General features: G+C 42.3%; 1 protein-coding gene across 1 annotated transcript in view; it reads left to right on the top strand.

The window, feature by feature from the left end:
• The window catches only part of znhit6 (zinc finger HIT-type containing 6), a 29,602-nt gene extending 17,862 nt beyond the window's left edge, over positions 1–11,740 (top strand). The window contains exons 8-10 of the mRNA XM_084548247.1: positions 1,667–1,747; positions 8,811–8,935; positions 11,010–11,740. Of these exons, the coding sequence (XP_084404373.1) occupies positions 1,667–1,747; positions 8,811–8,935; positions 11,010–11,341 (538 nt within the window). The 3' untranslated portion in view covers positions 11,342–11,740. The remainder of the gene's footprint in view (positions 1–1,666; positions 1,748–8,810; positions 8,936–11,009) is intronic.
• Positions 11,741–20,057: the final 8,317 nt, after the last annotated feature.

The raw sequence follows: 20,057 nt of genomic DNA, 5'->3' as shown, positions 1-20,057 counted from the left end.
TGAGCGAATACACCTTTTTTTTTACGTCAAACGTCTTGACTTGTCATGGTAGGAAAGGTTGAAGGTGCTTTTCCATGCTGGTTCACTCTCAGTCCCTTCCTGGGACACTTACTAGTGCTGAGCCATCTTTAATTCCACTTGCAACAAGTCAAGATGGCTGCCACGATAAAGATCCGTGGTGCATGTTGGATTAGTCGCAGGAGATTTCATCCTCGACTAGCGGAAGTAAAAGCCATGTCCATTATTGTTGGCGTTGTCTAAGGGGTTAGATGTCTTAGCTACTTCCTTGGTGTCTCCTACCTATATCCCTGCTACTGTCTTCCATACCCCCTACTAGATTTAGCCCTTCACCCTTTTCTTACAACCAAATGTAAACTCATAACCACCAGTCTTTCAGTGTTCTGCACATATTCCTCCTCCTACCCGCTCCCTTTCTGTTTGCAAGGACATACTTGTAATGCTACCATCTGGACTCACAAAACAACACCTTCTTGTACAGCACACTGCTTACTCCGCAGGCTTTTTGTACTGACTGAAATTGTCTTGTATGAAAACATATTGAGCATCTGACTTGGCTACGGCACTATAACACAATGGGCTGTTGATCTAAAAAGAGTTATGCTCTTGGCCCACGACTCGGTTCCATAAAAATATCAGCCATCCGTCTCCATGATCACAGGTTTGGGTCATAACGACCTGTGGCGAGTCCTGCTGTCACCGACACGACCGACCAGAGCTCTCGTAATTGTGATTTTGGCAGCAAGTATTCGACGGAGTACAGATGAGTGTGAATGCGCACGGAGGAATAAATCAAGCTGCAAATATAGCAGCTCTAATAGAGTCACGTTAAGTGTTTTATTTTGCTTCTCTTCTGCTCGACACAGCAAGTGTCAGGTGTGACTGTGCTTGCTTTCATTAAAGAGCTCTGCCAGTGCACTTTGCCACAACTGTGCTCATGTTTTTTCCCCGGTGCAGATAAGTTTAATAGGTTTAATTTATCTCAGTGCCACTAAGGAGAACATTTATTTAGTGAATGTAGTTGTTCAAACATAATCTTGTATCCTTTCTTATCGCCCATATCAATCCCAGTTTGAGTCACACGGGATATGTTTGCGGTCTCTCCGTGTTCCCTGTAAATCCCACTTTATTTATCTTTTTAATTTTGCTCTTGCTTCACTTTCTTTTTTTATACCCCAGGCTCATGTTTCTCCCAACGCCAACGGCAGTCCTTTAACAAGGCAGGTTCTTTGATTGCAGAACGCCCCGGATTTCTAATCTGAACGTCTAACAGAACGGCGACCTGACTCCGCTGACCTAAGCTTTATGCTGATAGCAGTCAGCAGGTGTACCACTTTAAATAGACTTGGTGCTGTGCCAGGCTTTTAGACACAGGCTCTGTCCAGATTCAAGCGAGTGAGGTTTAACTCTCCACGGCCCGTTGGCTAGATGTTTACAGCAGGAGCATGGATGATTGTTCTCTGCACTTAAACCTCAGTCAGAGCCTCTGCGTACATCACTCAGCGTAGTAGTGTACATCAGGGTCTCTGCTGTGCTGCACTCAATCAGTAGCCTCTTTGTGTTTTGACCCTAACAGTGACCACCTTAAAAACTGCCACCAATGTGATTTTCCTGAGTCTCTTGTGTTGACGTGAATTTTCTCTTTCAGGTTGAAGATGTATGTCCAGGCTCCGTTTGACCACGTGAAAGTCTTCATGAAAGCAGAGGGAAGAAAGGCTAACTCAGTGCGGTGAGATTACACTTTCTTGATTTTCAGGTTTCAGTTTTGATTGACATTTAGATCTTGGATTTGAATACACAGAAATAATATCTAAGTTATAATAGCAGTTTTGCTTTGGTATGACATTAGACATTATCAGAGAACTAATGAGGAAAATGGAACAAGGAACTCTCTAATTTTATTCAACAATGAATACAAGTATTGGCCTCTTCCTACTTTTTATTCAACATGACCAACATATACAGATCAGCCACAACATTAAAACCACTGACAGGAAAAGTAAATAACATTGATCATCTTGACACAATTCAGTGTTCTGCTGGGAAACTTTAGGACCTGGCATTCATTCATGTGGTTCTTACTTAGACATGTAGCACCCACCTAGACCAGACCAGGCACCCCCCCACCCCATAGCAATGACACTCCTTAATGGCAGCAGCCATCCCCAGCAGGATGCAGCCTGACACAGATACACACACAAAAATGCTTTAGGAACAACACAAAAAAACATGACCATGGCCTCCAAATTCACTAGATCCTAAACTGATCAAGTATCTGTGGGATGATCCACAGAGGCCCCTCCCCTCAACCCAGGACGCCGTCAGAAGGCCCATGTCTATTCTCTGATGAGTCACAACTGTTTCAGAGGCACAAGGGAGACCTACACAATATTAGGAAGGTGGTCATAATGTAATGCCTGATTGGTGTATGTGTATTCTTTTGGATATAATATGAACTGGACAACAGAGAACCTTAACAGCCTTACAGACTTACTCACCTTGTTTTTAGCTTTGCCCTTCTGTTGGTCTGGTTTTTGGGAAAATAGGTGTAACAGCTGTTACGATTGTTTCCAAGAAAGTCTGTTTATCTTTGCATAGTCCTCACACTGGAAAAGTTGGAACTAGATCGTGTTGTTTTGGTTGAAAAGGGACTGTCATTAATTAACAGTTGTCGTGTTTTCTGTTGAGCAACTAAGGCCGCAATCAGATCGTAGTTCCCGCTCTGCCTAAGATGTCTTTCCTCAGTACATAAGTTTTGCAATCACCAAAAGTGTGTCAGAGTCTTGTCATGCTGTTGGTGTGACCGCTTTGACCGTCCGATGAGTGATTTATTCCGTGTTTGTGAAACTTGTTTATGAGCTTGACATCACCGGCTTGTTAATTCCTGCAAACCTGCAAGTGGACGTTTGCCAACGAGGCCTCAATGTCAATTTTCCTCCTCCTCCTCCTCCTCCTCCTCCTCCTCCTCTTTTGACTTTGGTCCCAGCATCATCATCCACCCCTGTTTTCTTTCACTTTCCTTCTCTGACGTTGTCATCGTTTCCTGTGTGATTTCTCTTCTCACCTATCTCACTGACATGTTTTTGAGAGGATTTTGGGGGGAGGGGGTTGGGGGGAGCGGGGTGGCGATGATAGCAAGCATTTACCTCGCCTGCTTTTGAATTCTTTGGCTGTCTTCCATTTCCGCTTACTCATGGAAGCGAATGATGTCCCTCGGGGCTCATAATCATTACCCCCCCAGCCCAGATGAAGCATCATGAAACCTCCCATCCCATCCTTCATCCTTGTAACACGCACGTGCTCCCTCCCGTTTAGCCCAAGGGGATGGGCTACGCACTTTTATTTAAGCATATAAATTATACTTTATGACAGCATATAGATGGGAATTACTGAAAGACGGAGGGTGGAAATGTGCCCAGATTTACCATGAGCTGTCAGGATGTTGCCTTAAAATGTGCATTATCTCTTATGCCACACGCACCTTTACAATGTCACCTCTGTAATGATGGTTATTACAAGCTAATTTATATTACTGAATAATTACAGGTTGAGAAATTCTGTTTATCATTCGTTCACGTCCATTATAGTGAAACATGGTTTTCAATGTCACAGATTACTGTGACTTCAAGCCTGTTACACAAGAGTCCATGGACCAGCAATCACGAAATATGACGATCAAGACATTATACACTGATCAGGCGTAACATTATGACCACCTTCCTGATGTTGTGACTCATCAGAGAATGGACATGGGTCTTCTGAGGGTGTCCTGTGGTGTAAGTGGGGGCTTTACAGGTTGGGTAGAGGGTCCTCTATGGATCAGGCTTGTTGCAGTGCATCCCACAGATACCTGATCAGTTTGGGATCTAGTGAATTTGGAGGCCAGGTCAACACCTTGTGCTGTTCTTCATGTTTTTTTTTAGTTGTTCCTAAACCGTTTTTGTGTCAGGCTGCATCCTGCTGGGGATGGCTGCTGCTATCAAGGAGTGTCATTGCTATGGGGTGGGGGTGCCTGGTCTGTTCTAGGTGGGTCTGTTCTACATGTCTAAGTAACATCCACATGAATGAATGCCAGGTCCAAAAGTTTCCCAGCAGAACATTGTATTGTCACAAGATGGTCAAATGTTATTTACTCCACCTGTCATACTCATAATGTTGTGGCTGATCGGTGTATATCCAAAACCAGTCTGCCATCACCATTTGCATATATATTTGAAATCTAGAGAGAAGGATGTAGACTGAAACAGGTTGGCGCAGGTAATTCAAGTTTCTTTTCTTTTCTTTTTTTGTTGGGGGCATTCAGTCCAGGTGGGGTGGAGTTATGTCACATAAAAACAGTCGTGTCAAGGTGAGGAGTTGCGTAACCACAGGAATTTCCTCCTTCCTCCAAGCTGATATAATTTGCATATAACAGCGCTGTCCATTTTTGGCGAAAGGTTTTTATAAGTGAAGCGAAACGGCTATAAACCTGATTCAGTCATCGCTGTAAATCAGACAAGCGTGGAAGGAATTTGTTGACTCTGTCTTGTCAAGCCTTTGGTAATGAGTAATTCATCGGGATAAATCAGTCTCACATTGCCCCATTTTTTTTTTCCCCCCTCATTATGGCTTTTCCTGTCGTACCTAAATAGCTGCTTCTATGGCTTTCCCAAAAAACTAAATTACAGTTCATTTCAGTCTTTAGCAAACTGTTTACTGTCAACATTACCATAAAGGCGGATAATTGGAGCAAAATTAACATGCTTGACCTTAAATTAACTAGGAACAGTTATATAATATACGAGGTCACATCTGATTTTAGGGGTCCCGAAAAAGATCGCAGCATTTCAACCAGGCCTCTGCTTTTTTTGAATAAACCCCTAATTATTAATGCTATGAAGTCATGGCTAGCAGCAGTCATGGCTACACAGAGGTCATTTGCCACGTACCTTACACAAAAGCTGTGACTGCATGTTTACTGCTGGAATATCAGCCCGGCTCCAGTAAAAGAGTTCTTGTTCTAAACTAAACATAGCTTCTGTGTAACCAGCATCCTCTTACTGGAAGGGAGGCTGTGCATCAAGAGAGCCTTTTACACATTTCTGCCTGTTTGTTTGTGTTATTTTTTTTAATGTTTGTTTTTTATTCCTTCCACTCCTGTGATCCTGAGGATGCCCTCACCTCTTTTCCCTTACCTCCAAGTTTCCCCTCAGCCGGCCAAATCCCACAGAACATCTACGCCTTTTGATGTGTCACATGTAGAGATGCTATTTATTTTTTATTTTTTTTACATGTTTAGCCGGAAAAGGAACAGTCTGTGCGTGAGTTCTGTGATTTGTTAACCAGTGTTGTGGCCTCGTTGGACAGTGACAGTTTCTGTCCAGTCCAAACTGTGCTCTCTCCTACATATTTGTGGCAAACCCTTTCCTTCGTCCTGAGCCCATCGATCTGCACTCTCTCAACTCGCCCCTCAAGCTGTGTTCAAGTTTGTTTCTGCAAAACAGATGCTTCCTCAGGTCTCCTGCAGCGCTGGACTGGTTTAGGGTATTGTTACTAGAATAGCACATTAATAGCGGCGGACGATATTGCATAACATGCTTTGTGTGTTCTGGTCAACCTTATTTTATTTGCCAATGCTGTGCGGTGTTTTGAAGTCCCGGCGTATTCTCCAAAAACTATCTGAACATGTCAAATAGCAGTGTGTTTAGCTGCATCTCAAAAGTCAGTCGAACGTGTCGCCTTCTGGTAAAACCAGGTGTTGAAAAATATACCACCTTTGGGAAATTGTGCAGATCTGAAGAGTCTGAAGTCTGTAGAGTTATTTATTTATTTATTTTGGGAGAGAGTGTGGAGAGGTCTGTGCTCCTTATGGGCAAACAAGTGTCACTTAAGGCCGGGGCCCTGCTCGACCTCAAGTTTGTATTGAAACTGGTTTCTGTGGCTTCTTGTTGCTGCGTAACCGAGCCTTGGTAATGTTTCCGAAGCTAGCTAAAAGGAAAGAACTCATGGGCAGTCCAGGGAGTCAAACTTACTGTGACTTAATGTAGCTTGGGCAGTAATAGAGAGCTGGTAGTGAGAGATAACCAAACATGAGAAGCTGGTGCATCCCTGCTGCTCTGCTGGAAAAGTGTGGAGTGTGGTGGAGCGTTGGTAGTCATTGGAAAAACCTTTATAGCCCTTTTATCTTTGTCAAAGGGCCTGCAAATTCAACTGTGTATTCATTTATAAATTTTGTTGGTCTGTTTTTGTTGGTTGTGACCCCTCGTCTTGGTGGAGTCCTTGACGGAACAACAAATAATATAAAGGAGAGTTCTGGATTACCACATGAAGAAGCTTTGTTTGCGGATTTGTTGGCGTACCTTGGTTCTCATGATTACTGTCACAAGTTGAATATTTATGTGATCTGGAGAAGCACGTCACTTCATGTAGTGCATCTCCTCATTTAGAGCTATTGCTAATTTCCTATGTCCATCCCAAGAATCATCATCAACCTTTATTAAAACAAGGTAGTACCACTGAGATACAGCTCTCTTTTAGGAGGACGCTGCGATTAAAGTTCATAGAAAGGACTAAGACAAGCATGCCAATTACATTTTGGAGTGTACTGGTTGGAAAAATCTATCTATCTATCTGTCTATCTATCTATCTATCTATCTGTCTATCTGTCTATCTATCTATCTATCAATCATTTGCATCACAAGTAAAAATCACGATTAGGCACCAGGGGCCCTACTTGACCTCAAGTTTGTACTGAAACCGGTTTCTGTGGATTCTCGTTGCCGTGTAATCGAACCACAGTGACTTTCCCGAAGCTAGCTAACAGGAAAGTATTACCACATTGGTTTGCGGATCTGTTGGCGTTCCTTGCTTGTAAAAAGCTGAACATTTATGTGATCTGTAGCAGCACGTCTTTTCATGTAGAGCATCTCAAGAGTCATCATCTTCTTCAACCTTTTATTTAAACAAGGTAGTTCCACTGAGATAAAACTCTCTTTTACGAGTTTTACGCTGTGATTATAGTTCATAGAAAGGGCTAAGACAAACAAGCCAACAATATTATGGAGGGTACTGGTGGAAGAACATTTTTTATAATATAAATCATTAGCATCACATGTAAAAATCACAATTAATCATGAAATTCTGAGACAAAAATATGGGCACTTTTCCATTTCCTATATCCAATGCATCTCTATCAGTAACAGCCTGTTATCCATTCTATATTTTCAGAAAGGTTCATGCAATTAGCAATGTCATTGTAACTTTTCACTTAGTTTCAATATTAGTTTCAGTATTTCTATTCAAAATGTGCATATTCATTGCTTGCGTTAAAAAATACCAAATAATCCTGGAAATGTTTTTGCAGTGAGCAGCATGAGCTCTAGTCTAGTCTAGAGCTAGTTCCATAAAACAACTATTAGACGGCTGTTGACATGTCCAGTTCATTTTATACACGATATTCATCCACGTTTTAGACATACTGTTGTCACAGTACATTTAGAGTATACACCGTGTTTCTGACCCTCCATTTTTTTACATCTCCCCGCTGATTGGTCTCAGCAGCGGAGAGGAATGGGAACAATGGGAACCTCCCTGAAGAGAACATCAGTCTTGCCCTCTGTTCTGTTCATTCACAAGAACATTATATAGAGACCAGATGTGTGCGTGTTCTTGGCTGAGCGAGCCGGTGGTGTTTCTAGAAATGGCCAAAGTTCTTTCTTTTCTTTTTTTTTGTTAATAAACAGTCCAATCGACACAGCAGGGAGCCGCAGTCTGCCTCGCCATGTACCCTTTCCTTAACTGTTGTTTACAAACCCGTATGTTTTAGTTTAGCTTTTAAATCCACAAAAACCATCTGAGAACATTCATCGACATAAAAAGAAACGACACGGAAGCCGCATTTGTCTGCAAGAATACGCTACGTTTGTTTGACTTTCTCTATTCAGTTTGCAGTTTATATCCCCAGAACCCTTCTGTCAAATAGTTAGGGATATTCCTCACCAATTTCCTTCCTTTGTTTTGTCTCATCTCTCATTGTTGTGAGCTTGAGCCCACCTAAGTGAAACTCTTCCATGAGGGATGACTTCTTAAAAGCTGTTCCTCCTGTGAAAACCTGTAACTGTCACATTAATGCGGAGCGCTACGATTGGCTCCGAGTGGTTGTCTTCCCGGGTGGTTCTCGGTCTCCTTGTGCTTTTAGCAAAACAAACAATGGCGCAGTAATTCTGTCAGGGGTGTGACGGCTAGTGGGGTCGGTGCCAGTTACTGTACGTATCCAAAATACATGTATGATGTCTTGTAATTTGAAGGTGGCAGCTTAGGCTTGGGTGGTAAGTGCGGAGGTGGACCGTGTCCCCCAAGAATCCACTTAACTATTTAGCGTAGTGATTTATGACCATATCTAATGCATGACAGGACTACTCTGAGACAAGACTAGACTGATGTCATCCTGTACAAAGAGCTGAAGGAGGGGCAAGAGAGTTACTTGATGTTTTTGATTCTTGGTAAAGTCAGTTTCCATCTCTTGAGACAAACTCCAAGGAAGCGGCCTCATTTTGCCAAGACTCAAATCTCTATGAATCATTTAATCGTTCTCGGCAATCAATGTGCCAAAGGCGTGAGAAATTAAAAGCTGCAGTTGCCAATTTAAGATTCACGCTGACGGTGACAGTTTATGTTTTGTCTTTGTTGCTACAGAGCACCTACTTGTAGACTTTAAATTGCCCATAATGAGCTTAATGCCACATAATTTACCCGGCATGGTGTAATTGTTTTGTAATCACCTCTTTTGTCTTTTTTTGTGCCATCTGAAATAGGTACCATGAGTTGGATATTCAGAAGAGCCTAAGGGATAACCTGAGCTACAAAACACTGATTGAATATCCTGTGCTGCATGTTGTGCTCAGAGATCACTGGAGGGAGTATCCACTGAAAGGCCCAGGTAAAAAACCTTAATCAATGCATTCAGACTAACACTTTTCTGCTGATTTCCCAACATAACCTTCCATCAACTGAAGCTATGACATGAGTCAAAACTCCGCGTAGCCCCCAAACGCCAGCTTTTCTCCACTCCCTCGATTGCAACACCGTTGTATCATGTCCTGCTTTCTCCAGCTGAGACTTAAAGACGCTCTCTTCCCTTATTTTTCACTATGGCAACATGCTACCCCAACGGAAATTAGTGTGTTCTGCTAAGCATCACGCACACCAACGTAGCCTCGACAGCAACTGTGGCCAAAAAGAGGATCAAACAAGGCTCACGGTTGAACATTGACCTCATGAGTTGTGAAATGACAGAGGATGAAAAAACAAGACATCAGTCTGTTCTTTATGCCACTGGTTTGTTAGTTTCTTCCAGTGTCGGGTGTTCAGCATATCACCAAAAAGCATGCTCATCGATTTGTTCCCGGTCAGATGTACGCTGCGTGCTAGGGTCACAAAAGACCACACAGCCCCGGTATCAATACACTGTCAGACCCAGACTGGCTGAATGATGAATGAGGTAATTTTAGTCTGTGTATGTGTGTTTTCAGAGATAAGGCCTTGGTGCCACACTGTTTTCCTATAATGTTAGCCATAGAAACATCCTGATAATTACACATGCCACAGCCTGGGAAGCTGGGCAGGATGTGATAACAAGCAATCGGACACTGTGGAAGCGGCATATCTGCTCAGGATAAAGTAATGTTGAGGGTCTGGCAGGCTCTAAAGCACGCAGCCAGTCGGTTTTAAACTACTTTCAACCAGTTAAGTCTGACTATTAGTAGCCTAACTGACCCAGAGCCAACATATCAGTAATAACACTTCTCCTTTTGATGTCTCACTCATAAACTATTGCTCCTGAGCCAAAAATATCCAACTTGTTTGTTTATAATTTGTGCCCTACAAATAGAGAAAGGGTTAAGTCACCCCCTGAAGTGTTCGCTGATGGCTTCTCTGAGTGTTAGCTATACTAACGGGCAAGACACAGTACTGGCTAGTGTAGCCTGAGTTTTGGACTAGAAAAACTAAAGTCCAGCTATTGAGGCGCCCTTTCTCATATGATGCCAGTAAGGCTAGTTTGAAGACCATACTTAAAAAGGCATCTGAGTTTTTTTAATGATTCGTGTCACAGTGTCCACCATATGTCACAACTAGTCACTCAGGTGATGTAATGTAATACGTTTTTTAAGTGTAAAACCCAGGAGAACCAATCCCACGTTATACTCAAAGAACTAGGGTTACATATGTAACCATGAGAACATTTGAAAGGTCTTTAAATGCAAGAAAGACCATAGTTAAACATATATAAACATATATATATTTATCTTTTCTCATGTTTAATGTTTGTCTACCTCAGTTAAAACGTGCCAACATTATAAAACATGTCTTTATATTTAGCTCTGTTCATTCTAACTCTTAAGTGATGTATGTGGACCTCCCTCAGATTTTTATGTTAAAAACGGTGCCGTCTTTAAAGTCAATGGTCCGTACCAAAGACAGTGTGCTAATACGAGACGGGCATAACTTTTAATTGTGTTTCACACAGAGGAAAAGGTAAATTACATTAATCCCTCACAATAAAGGCTCAATTAGATCACCCATTATTTCAGGATACAGGCGATCATTTTAAAGCAGCTTATGCACACAGTTGCATGTGTTCTATAACTCACCAGACTGCATGGAGATCATGCTGGGGAATAATTGCTTGAGTCACAATTATCGTTTTACAGTCATTTATTCTCCTGCCTTTCTTTCACACATGTCCACCCAGCTTTATTGCATAACTAATTGCTTGGCACGTTGCCTCATCCTGGGAACCAGCATGGGAGCCAAACCATACCGTCATCTCTCCCAAACTGTCTGCGCTGTCGCTTTCTTTCTCACCACCTCTCTTAAGCATGACCCCAGCTGTGCTCTTACCATTTTTGCGCCGCTCACTCCGATGGCAAATGTTTTGACATGTAAGAATTTTATTGTTGGCAACGGCCGCGTTTTAATCATGTTATCCGGTAACGGGGGTCATATTGTTTCAGTTCAACCTGCATCAGCCTGCGCTAGTTTTGCAACCAAGACTGATGGGTCGGCCCATGGGGAGGAGGACGCTGGGACCCAAGTTGCATCATCACTACAAAGATCTTGCGCCACAGCAGGAACCAACATCTGGACAAGAACCCGAGAGGCCACTGCTGAAACTGAACCTCCGCAGCAGAAAAAGGCAAAGAGGGGAGCAGGGGAGGAAGAGCAAGAGGAGGGAGAGATTGCAGACAGTAGTGATGAAGAGATGGAGGACGCAAATACTGACGAAATTAGCCAATTTGATAAGAGCTGCGATGCTGCCAAAAGCCTTGGTAGTAACGTAGATTAAAGATGGACGACAAGTCAGCGGTGCACATGTAGATAACGGCAGCAGGGATCAGTGCAGAAGCGAAGACATTATTGGTTCCACTGATGCTCTTTCAGCTGCCAGAGAAAGTGCTGAGTTCAGTATGACATGGGAGGATGCTCTTTAAGAGCCAGGGCCTGTTCTTACCCGTCACTGCCGAGATGAAAATGAGTCAGCTGACGATGCTGACAGCTGCGGAGTGGAATGATAATAGCCAGATGTTGAAGATGAAGTGAGTGACAGGACATCTGACGGGAAGTCGTCAATCATGTGTCACAATGCGCCGACACTTGTTTTCTGTTGTTTTTTTGTTTTTTTTAAACAGCATTTATATAGAGACTTCTTTACCAAATGTGTTATTTTATACAGAATCATTTCATTGTTGTTTATTTGTCTGTTATTTTCTCTAATAAAATCAGTGTTTGGAAATGTTTTTGTGTTTGTATGATGCTTCTGCACATCTGTTAAATCTGTTACTATTAAGTACTAACTTTGAAACCTTCCATGTGATTGTCACAGTTAATATGATGTCTGGGAACGAGTATCTATTTACTCGTCGTTCAAAAAGATTATGTGATATGATCTAAAGCCCCAGAACACCTAAAAAATTAATTTGGATCAACATTGGAACAAAAAAAGTGAAATAAAGCACAAGGAAATTTGAATTAAGACGATTCAAACCAATGGCTTCTGCTTATGAGGGTTATGTTATATGATCTAAACCTCGGGAACAAATAAATCTAGCTAATAAACGATCTTGACATGAACTTGTTTTTTTACTAAATAGTTCGAGTGTGAACTAAACTTTTAAAAGAGAGCTCCCAAAACATAACGCTCAAAAGTTTCCGTTTAACCCTGACTTTTTGTTTTAATTGAAAACTAATGGAAACCAGCCCAGAACTGCCTGCGCCTCCATCACCTTTGAAACCCTGCTGAGTTCCCCTCTCTGTCAAGCTCCACTAAGATCATTAGTCTCATTTTTCCATCAGCTAATAAACATTCATGTTGACATGCTCTTTTTTTTCCCTGACACCTCTGGGGTGTCTCCCTGTGTGAACATGCTTACGTATTCAGGGGGCCTCTAAGTAGCATGCTCTTACCTAATGTTAGTTTATTACGACAACAGAGTGCCAGCAATGACTGACAGTGCAGCCCATTGGTGGGGCCTGTGTTTATAGATGTGTTTTTATAACCCCTGCTAACCTCTTTTGGATGTTAACCCTACGGACGGCCCGCTCTTTGATGTCTGGCCTGTGGTGACGCATTTTCCATCCTTTTGCAGCCGGGGGGCGATGATCTCATATCGGACTGCGCATCCCTCACTGCTTGTCCCACATGAGTGCATGCAATTTTAACGTCCGTGTTAAAATGTGTGCGCCATACCCTCACATCCAGCTGGGCGTAGTCTGAGAATCGATCTTTCTTGCAGTAATTGGACCTTACGTACAATCTTTAGACAAAAGAACAAAACTGCACCCTAAAGATCAGTATCAGTCTCTTGTTATTAACTGGCTTAGCTTCCCTACTGAAAATGGCCATCTTGGAGACAAAATCCGCCCACTAGTACCAGAAACTGTCTCGCATCAGACCGTGCAAAATGTCATTTTATGGATGCTGACAAGCAGCAAAAGCAATGCCTCACCCAGCGTTAGGCCATGGTGGTGCTGCCCTTCTTATAATGTCTACAGTTTCCTTGTATTTCATCCATTAGTAATATTATGTGCACCATCTTACAGCTACTTTATAAAGGATTTAAAACCACACTTTACTTTAACAAGTGGTACCTCTTGAGAGAACACTCTTTTTCTCTTGTAGAGGCTGACGCAACATGTCACCAAATGGATGAAAGCATAAAGTAGTAACCTCTGGTGGCTGCACATCTGTTCCTTCTTTTGTCATTACCTCGCCTGCGTTGAATTACCACCCATTTTATTTTAGCGGGTCTCTTAATTTTCTGTCTCAATAAAGTTGCTCAATGCGACCACACAAAAGCTGCGCCTTTGTTTCTGTTTGCTGTTAAAAGTGAATCACGGCTGTTTTTAGTCACACGCATTGGAAATAAATGCCTCCAATTTAACTAAATTGTTCTTTGAAATTTCTGAAGTTGGTTCACACTTAATTTGTCTTAATTTGGCGGGCGGGACTCAATTGTGCTGCGTGCGGAGCTGGTTTTTATGAGACCTGCTTCGGCGACAAAGCTCAGCTGTGGTGGCCTTAGCCAGAAACTGGAAAGGCAGGTACTGAAACACAAAATCGTGTTTCGAAAGCATATTTTCCCAGACTGGTTGTCATTAGGCACAAAGAGAATTATTCATCCAAAATATGTGGAAATGATGTTCAAAATCAAACGCTCCATCTGTAACAAAGTCTCCAATTTCACATTCTGAATTGGCATTTAACTGATAAATTTATCTCATCTTGCTTCTCCAATTATAGATAAATACTCCTAACAGTACAACTTGTCCCAAGTCAACAAAATATTACCTTTTAAGGTTGCATAAACATTGCACAATAGTTAAAAGGACTCTTTTGTGCGACTACTCTGTGCAATTTGCACAGTTAATAATTCTTACTGACTTATTAAATCACTTTTTGGTGGAGATTGAGGCCAAGTGCTCCACAGACTTTAGGTGACTGAACTCAACCTGCTTCTCGAGAAATGTTTCAACACAGACAGGTCAGCAATGTTGTCACCGCAGTCACCCTGGAGACTGATCCCCAGTTAGTTGTGTAAAGGAGATGATTCACTTGCTCCCTTCTGTCTGTCTGTCTTCTGTCAGTGTGCACTAACAGAGCCTCCTTGTTGTCTGTTATTCTTTTCACGCTCCAGTTATTGGGGTGAAATCATGTTGAGTACTTTCTGATCAGATTTTCTCTCAGCATTAGTCTAGCTAAAAAGAATTCTGTCTGAGTTCAGCAAAGAGTTTTCCTCGACTCATTATCCTGCTGTATTCCTGATTTTTCTTTTCAAGAAGAAATACCAAACCTGAACTCCACACCAGTTATTTAGATTTGAAAAAACTATGTTGTTGAGTGTTGAAACATTTTCAGGTAAACTCAACAAGTTCATTTGCCTTTGTTTTGGCTATACCATGACCTGGATGACTGAGAAAAATCACAGAGAAAGGTTGTTCAACACATGTAGAAAGGTTAAGGACCTTCATGATTCTTTGAAATAGTGACTACAGTAGATCAATCATGTCCTCATGTTTGACTACCTGAGAGTAGACTTCCATTAACTGGTTCAGGAGATGCAGTTTTCCATCTCTGTCCAGTATTGGAGGAGGTGCAACTCAACTGTTCCAAGTATATAGCGGCCTAGCAGGCTTTGGTTGGTAGTCCTGGAGAGGGCCTCGACTAGGGACTCTACACCAATCAGCCACAACATCAAAATTACTGACCATCTTGTGACAATTCATTGTTCTGCTGGAAAACTTTTGGATCTGGCATTTGTGTGGATGTTACTTAGACATGCACCACTCACCAAGACCAGACCAGGTACCCCCACCACATAGCAATGACAGTCCTTGATGGCAGCAGCCATCCCCAGCAGGATGCAGCCTGACACACAAAAAAACGGTTTAGGAACAGTTCAGAAAAACATGAAAAACAGCCCAAGGTGTTGACCTGGCCTCCAAATTCACTAGATCCCAAACTGGTCAAGTCTCTGTGGGATGATCCCCTCAACCCATAGGACTCAAAGGCCCCCACTAACAACATTCTGTTGCCAGACACCAAAGGACACCCTCAGAAGGCCCATGTCCATTCTCTGATGAGTCACAACTGTTTTAGAGGCACAAGGGAGACCTACACAATATTAGGAAGGTAGTCATAATGTTATGCCTGATCAGTGTGTAGTTCTGCAGAAGTTGTTGGTTGGTTGGTCATGGACCTTCCATTACCAAAAGACAAAACTCATTGATATTCATTGGTGACTAGCTTATAGTTGCATAATGTGATTTGACATGTTTGATCCTCCTTTTGGCTGGTGTGGATGTTGAGGTTTAGTCAGAGAGTCTGGTCATGCCCTGAATTAATGTGTGACTGAGTATGAGTCTCAATACCTCTCAGTGTCCCAACTTCTTCTCTGATCAAATATTTGGAAGTCAGTGAAGGCAAGATGGAGCATGAGTTTGACAGGAAGACTGGTGCACGGTTGGCACTGGCAGCGATGCTGGTGTTTTATTAAAATCTATCTACATATCAAAGCTCATTTATAGTCATGAATTCAGTGATGGTATGTTAAGCTCACGCATCGTGAAGAATCCCAGCGTGAAACATCTGCCCGTTTGCATTCAAAGTCGAGGCGTTTTAAGTGAGTAATCAGGGTGCTTCTTGATCATCTCTCTACGGAGCTGTTCTTGTCACCCATTGGCACATCTAGATGTTTTTGAAAGGGTTTAAATATGCCACATTGATAACATGCTAATAACCTCTACACCTTTCTTAATAATGCACTACGATGCCTTTACGAGATAAAAATACCACGCTGTCATTAATTCTCCCGCAACATCTTGAATATCATCAGTAAGTGTTGTTCCATCTACTACACTACAAAATAAAAGGTCAGGCTTATGTGCATTTTCCTTACATTTATATCTTTTTATGAGTTTTCTTAATTACTAATTTGTGACAAAAGGAGCTCATTTTAGTGCATAAAACCCAAAGTCATACTTGCCACTCATTAGCCACTTTTCCATGGTATAACTGTCGTCAGTCCCAGAGTTCACAAGATGCAGGAGGACCCAGAAATTGTATAACAGGGGGAAAGTGGGTGGCGATATAATGACCAGGGCTTACTAGCCCTTATCCCTTCACAATAGTGGAAACCAAGCTGCAATTACCCAGCATGGGGGAGACAAAATACTTGGAAAATACATCACTCTTGTCACTTAGTGTTCCATAGGAACATCGGCGAAAACCCCGAGGCCCAGCCCAGCTCCGGAGTTCAAAGCACATCTTTAAATGCAAACCAAGAAAATTGTATTTTAGGACTCCAATTATTGTGGTGGAGATTTAAATTGTTTGGAAGAAATTAAACAGATTTTCTGTGCAATTATGCATCACACACTTACCAAAAGTTTCAGTGTTGATTATGAGCATATCCGTATGAATTATTAAAGGCTGTAGCACATGCTGTCCACGTGTCCACGAGAGTCACTTTGCTGTAGATATATAATACTCTATATAATCTATGTAGTACTTGCAAAATAACACTTACTTTAGAAACAGTGGGGCATTATGATAATATCAAGTGAGATATTTGCATTTTGTTAAAGAATGTAACAGGAATATTAGTACGATTAGCAGGTTCAAATGAACAACAGTATGTACTTCAACAGAAACAGATGTTTAAGGGAATAAGGCGAGACAGCCATATTAGAATGCTGGGGTTGCTACAGAATATTTGCAAGATCTAAACAGAAATATCATGGCAGCCATGTGTTTTCAGACATAGACATAGGCAAAGACAGTCCACCAAACACGTCGCCTGAATAAATTAAAAGATTTCTAATAGTTTAGATCTCTCCGCGTACTCCGGCTTCCTCCCACCATCCAAAGACATGCTCATTAGGTTAATTGGTGATTCTAAATTGGCTGTAGGTGTGAGTGTGAATGGTTGTCTGTGTCTGTGTTAGCCCTGCGATAGACTGGCCACCTGTCCAGGGTGTACCCCCGCCTCTCGCCCCATGACAGCTGGGATAGGCTCCAGCAGACCCCCGGGACCCTTAACAGGAATAAACGGGTACAGAAGATGAATGAATGAATGAATGAATGAATTAATGAATAGTTTAGAACTGACTGTAGTCAGTAGGATCCTTGTATATCTATCAGTAGTAGATAATTATCATCAGAAATCATTTTATAAGACCTGTTTCTAAACAGCTGTTCCTCCCATGTGGAACTAAGGCGACTTCCAGGAGAACCAGGATGGTTAGAAGGTGTCATAGACTAATGATTCGCCGTTATAAATATGTGCTTCTAACAGAAAACAGTTTGTTTGTTAAAAGGACGTGGAGTGCTACAACAGTGAGTATCAGCAAGCAACAATGGTGCATGGTGAAGGTTGAAGGTTTGGGTCCGCATGCGCAACCTACAGGCAGAACTTTATTCAGCATGAGGTGCCTGCGGGAAGGCAAAATAATCTTGAAACAGATAGTAAAGAGTACAACAGGTGCGTCATCAGGTGAGTCAGAGTTGACAAGAGGAGACGGCTGCATGTTCTCAAAGATGCCTTGAACAACCCATGGGTGGCTGTGGCTCAGTAGGTACATCGGGTTGTCCATGAACCGGAGAATCGAGGAACCGGCTCGATTCCCGGAACTTGCCACATGCTGAAATGTCTTCGAGCAAGACACTGAAGGCCCAGTTGCTCCCAGTGCATGCCACTGGTGTGTCAATGTGGATGTGTGTGTGTGCGTCACTGTGGCTGTAACTACTAGTACTAACTGATTCAAGCGCTATATATAAAACAAGATCATTTACCCAAGTACCTGGGAAAGGTAGGTCAAATTCTGTGTATTTCACTTTGTTAGCTGATGACTAACTTTGCTAAAAAGGTTTTTAAAAGTGTCTCCACTTTGTGTTACTCGGTGGGCAGACTCTCCTTGACTTTAAAGGATGTCATTTCAGATTCACCAATTTGATTGAATAAATTGAAAAATTAATAAATAAATCAATGTTTTGCGGGATGTTGTTTCATTAATTTCACTTTTTTGAGAAGCAAAGAAACCAGAAATGGAAAGATGACATTAAATATCATCTCTGCATTCAGTCCTAAATTACCCAGTTCCACATTTGGGAGGCAAACTTAGCTTTTTTTTTTTTTTTTTTTTAAAAAGGAGTCACTGTGTTAAACCACTTTTTAATATTTCAAGGGAATCAAAGACGCAAGCGCAGCTTTTTATCGTTTGACCTCATTTCTTTTCCCTCGTTAAACAATTGAAAAGGCGTCAAATGCCAGCTGACATATAGCTCAGCTGACGTATGTGTGCCCCCCTTTGGAGCTTTTTAGGTCCAGCATTGCCTCCATTGGGCCGAGACGCCCGGAGACCGAGCGCTGCCTCTCCCATCAATGCGCAGCTTGTTTGAGAAAGTAATCACTGCAGTAGCCGGCAGCCCTCGGGGGACGGCCCTAACAATCCAACAGCCTGGGAGGGAACCGAGTCTGATTTTCCCCTAAGCCTGCTCATCAGTTATTCTTATGTAATTGCAGATGTGAATCAGATGGGTGTGTGAGAAGACTTGCATCACTGTCACTCTTGTGTGTGTGTGCGCGTTCGTGGTTATTGCTATGAAAGAGTCCCACACCCTGCCAGGATTTGGCATGTGTATGTTGTCTTTTACGCCACTCTTTTCAAATTTAACGTGCAGTATGCAAAGATTTACCCGTATTAAAACGGTTTAGTCAGTTTGAACAACACATTATAATGCCAGTGAGTATTTTAAACGTGCAAATGTTAACAGGTGTGTTTGTCGGGATGAAACTCACACACTGAGGTGCTGTTTCTTCTTTTCTCCAGCAGATGGTACTTTATGAAGCATGCTCTGCATTTCTGCTCTGTGGCCAGCCTCTAACCCTGCTTGCTTTCTCCTTGCCACTGTGTTCCTTATAACAGTGAATATTAACCTGAAGTTATAGACAAGGGGGCCATAAAATAGTTGACATCAGTGCTCAGCAGCGTCCAGCATGCTGTAATGGCCGCTCGCCGTCCTGTTAGCTCCTGGTTGCATTACGTAAGGCTTGATGAAGCTTTAATGCTAATGTCTTTGTCATATAAACACACTTTGGGTTCGGGGAATGAGGTAGTCGTTGAGTGATTTAATTGCAGGGGCGCCTGTGTGTGAGAGTCTTGTTTGCCCGTGTGTCTGAGAGTTTTTACAGGTTTGTGTTCTGTTTGTTGGGATAAAGCAGTTTATTTCTTAAAGGGATTTTTTTTTTTAGGGGAGACAGTTAAGGCCGAGGGATTGTGAGCCTCGCCGCTGTGCTTGTCTGGACATTATAAAGGAATGCTATGGATGACCGAAAGCATTGCTCACATGACGTACAGATGTCGTTACATAACCGTGTAAGATGCATTCGGTTATCAAGATAAATGGGAGTCTGATTGCACGACAGCTTCTGTACTGTGATGGAAATTTTCTTCTTTAGGAAGCAGCAGAAAGGGAAAGAGTAAAAACAGGGCTCCCTGAAAGTGTTTTGACTGTAAACCCAGGCTGCAAGGGGCAGCCACACATCTTTGTGATTAGGTAAACCTCAGAAGCCTTTCATGTGAGCAATCTGTAAAACCTCAGTGGGCACATCCTGTGCGGTATTCAGCTCAATCAAAGGCTGTGTGTCCTGCTCAACCTCTTATTAAACACACTCGATTAAGACTTATTCCAAGCAGCTATGCGGAAAAGCCGCGCAGGAGTGCCATGTAGTGTCAGATAGACACGTTTTTATAGTTGCGTGGAGATAAAATGTCCTGTGGATACAAGAGTGTACTTGGGAGTGTTTGTGTATATTTGGAAAATCTCTTCAGCTAAAGTGAACATGTTGCTCTGAAATATTTTCCAACATCTGCCGCCCATCAGGATGTCTGCTTTCTGAGCCACTGCTGCATTCCTGAGCCGCTCCCTCTACCTGGATCAAAAAAAGAAACCCTTCCCCGTCGTTGCCCCTGAGCTCTGCTCTTAGTACCCCAGTTCAGACTGC

This window comes from Chelon labrosus, assembly GCF_963514085.1.
Source record: "Chelon labrosus genome assembly, chromosome: 7".
Lineage (NCBI taxonomy): Eukaryota > Metazoa > Chordata > Actinopteri > Mugiliformes > Mugilidae > Chelon > Chelon labrosus.
The sequence above is the reverse complement of the archived record's forward strand: the minus strand, read 5'-3'. Positions and strand labels throughout refer to the sequence as shown.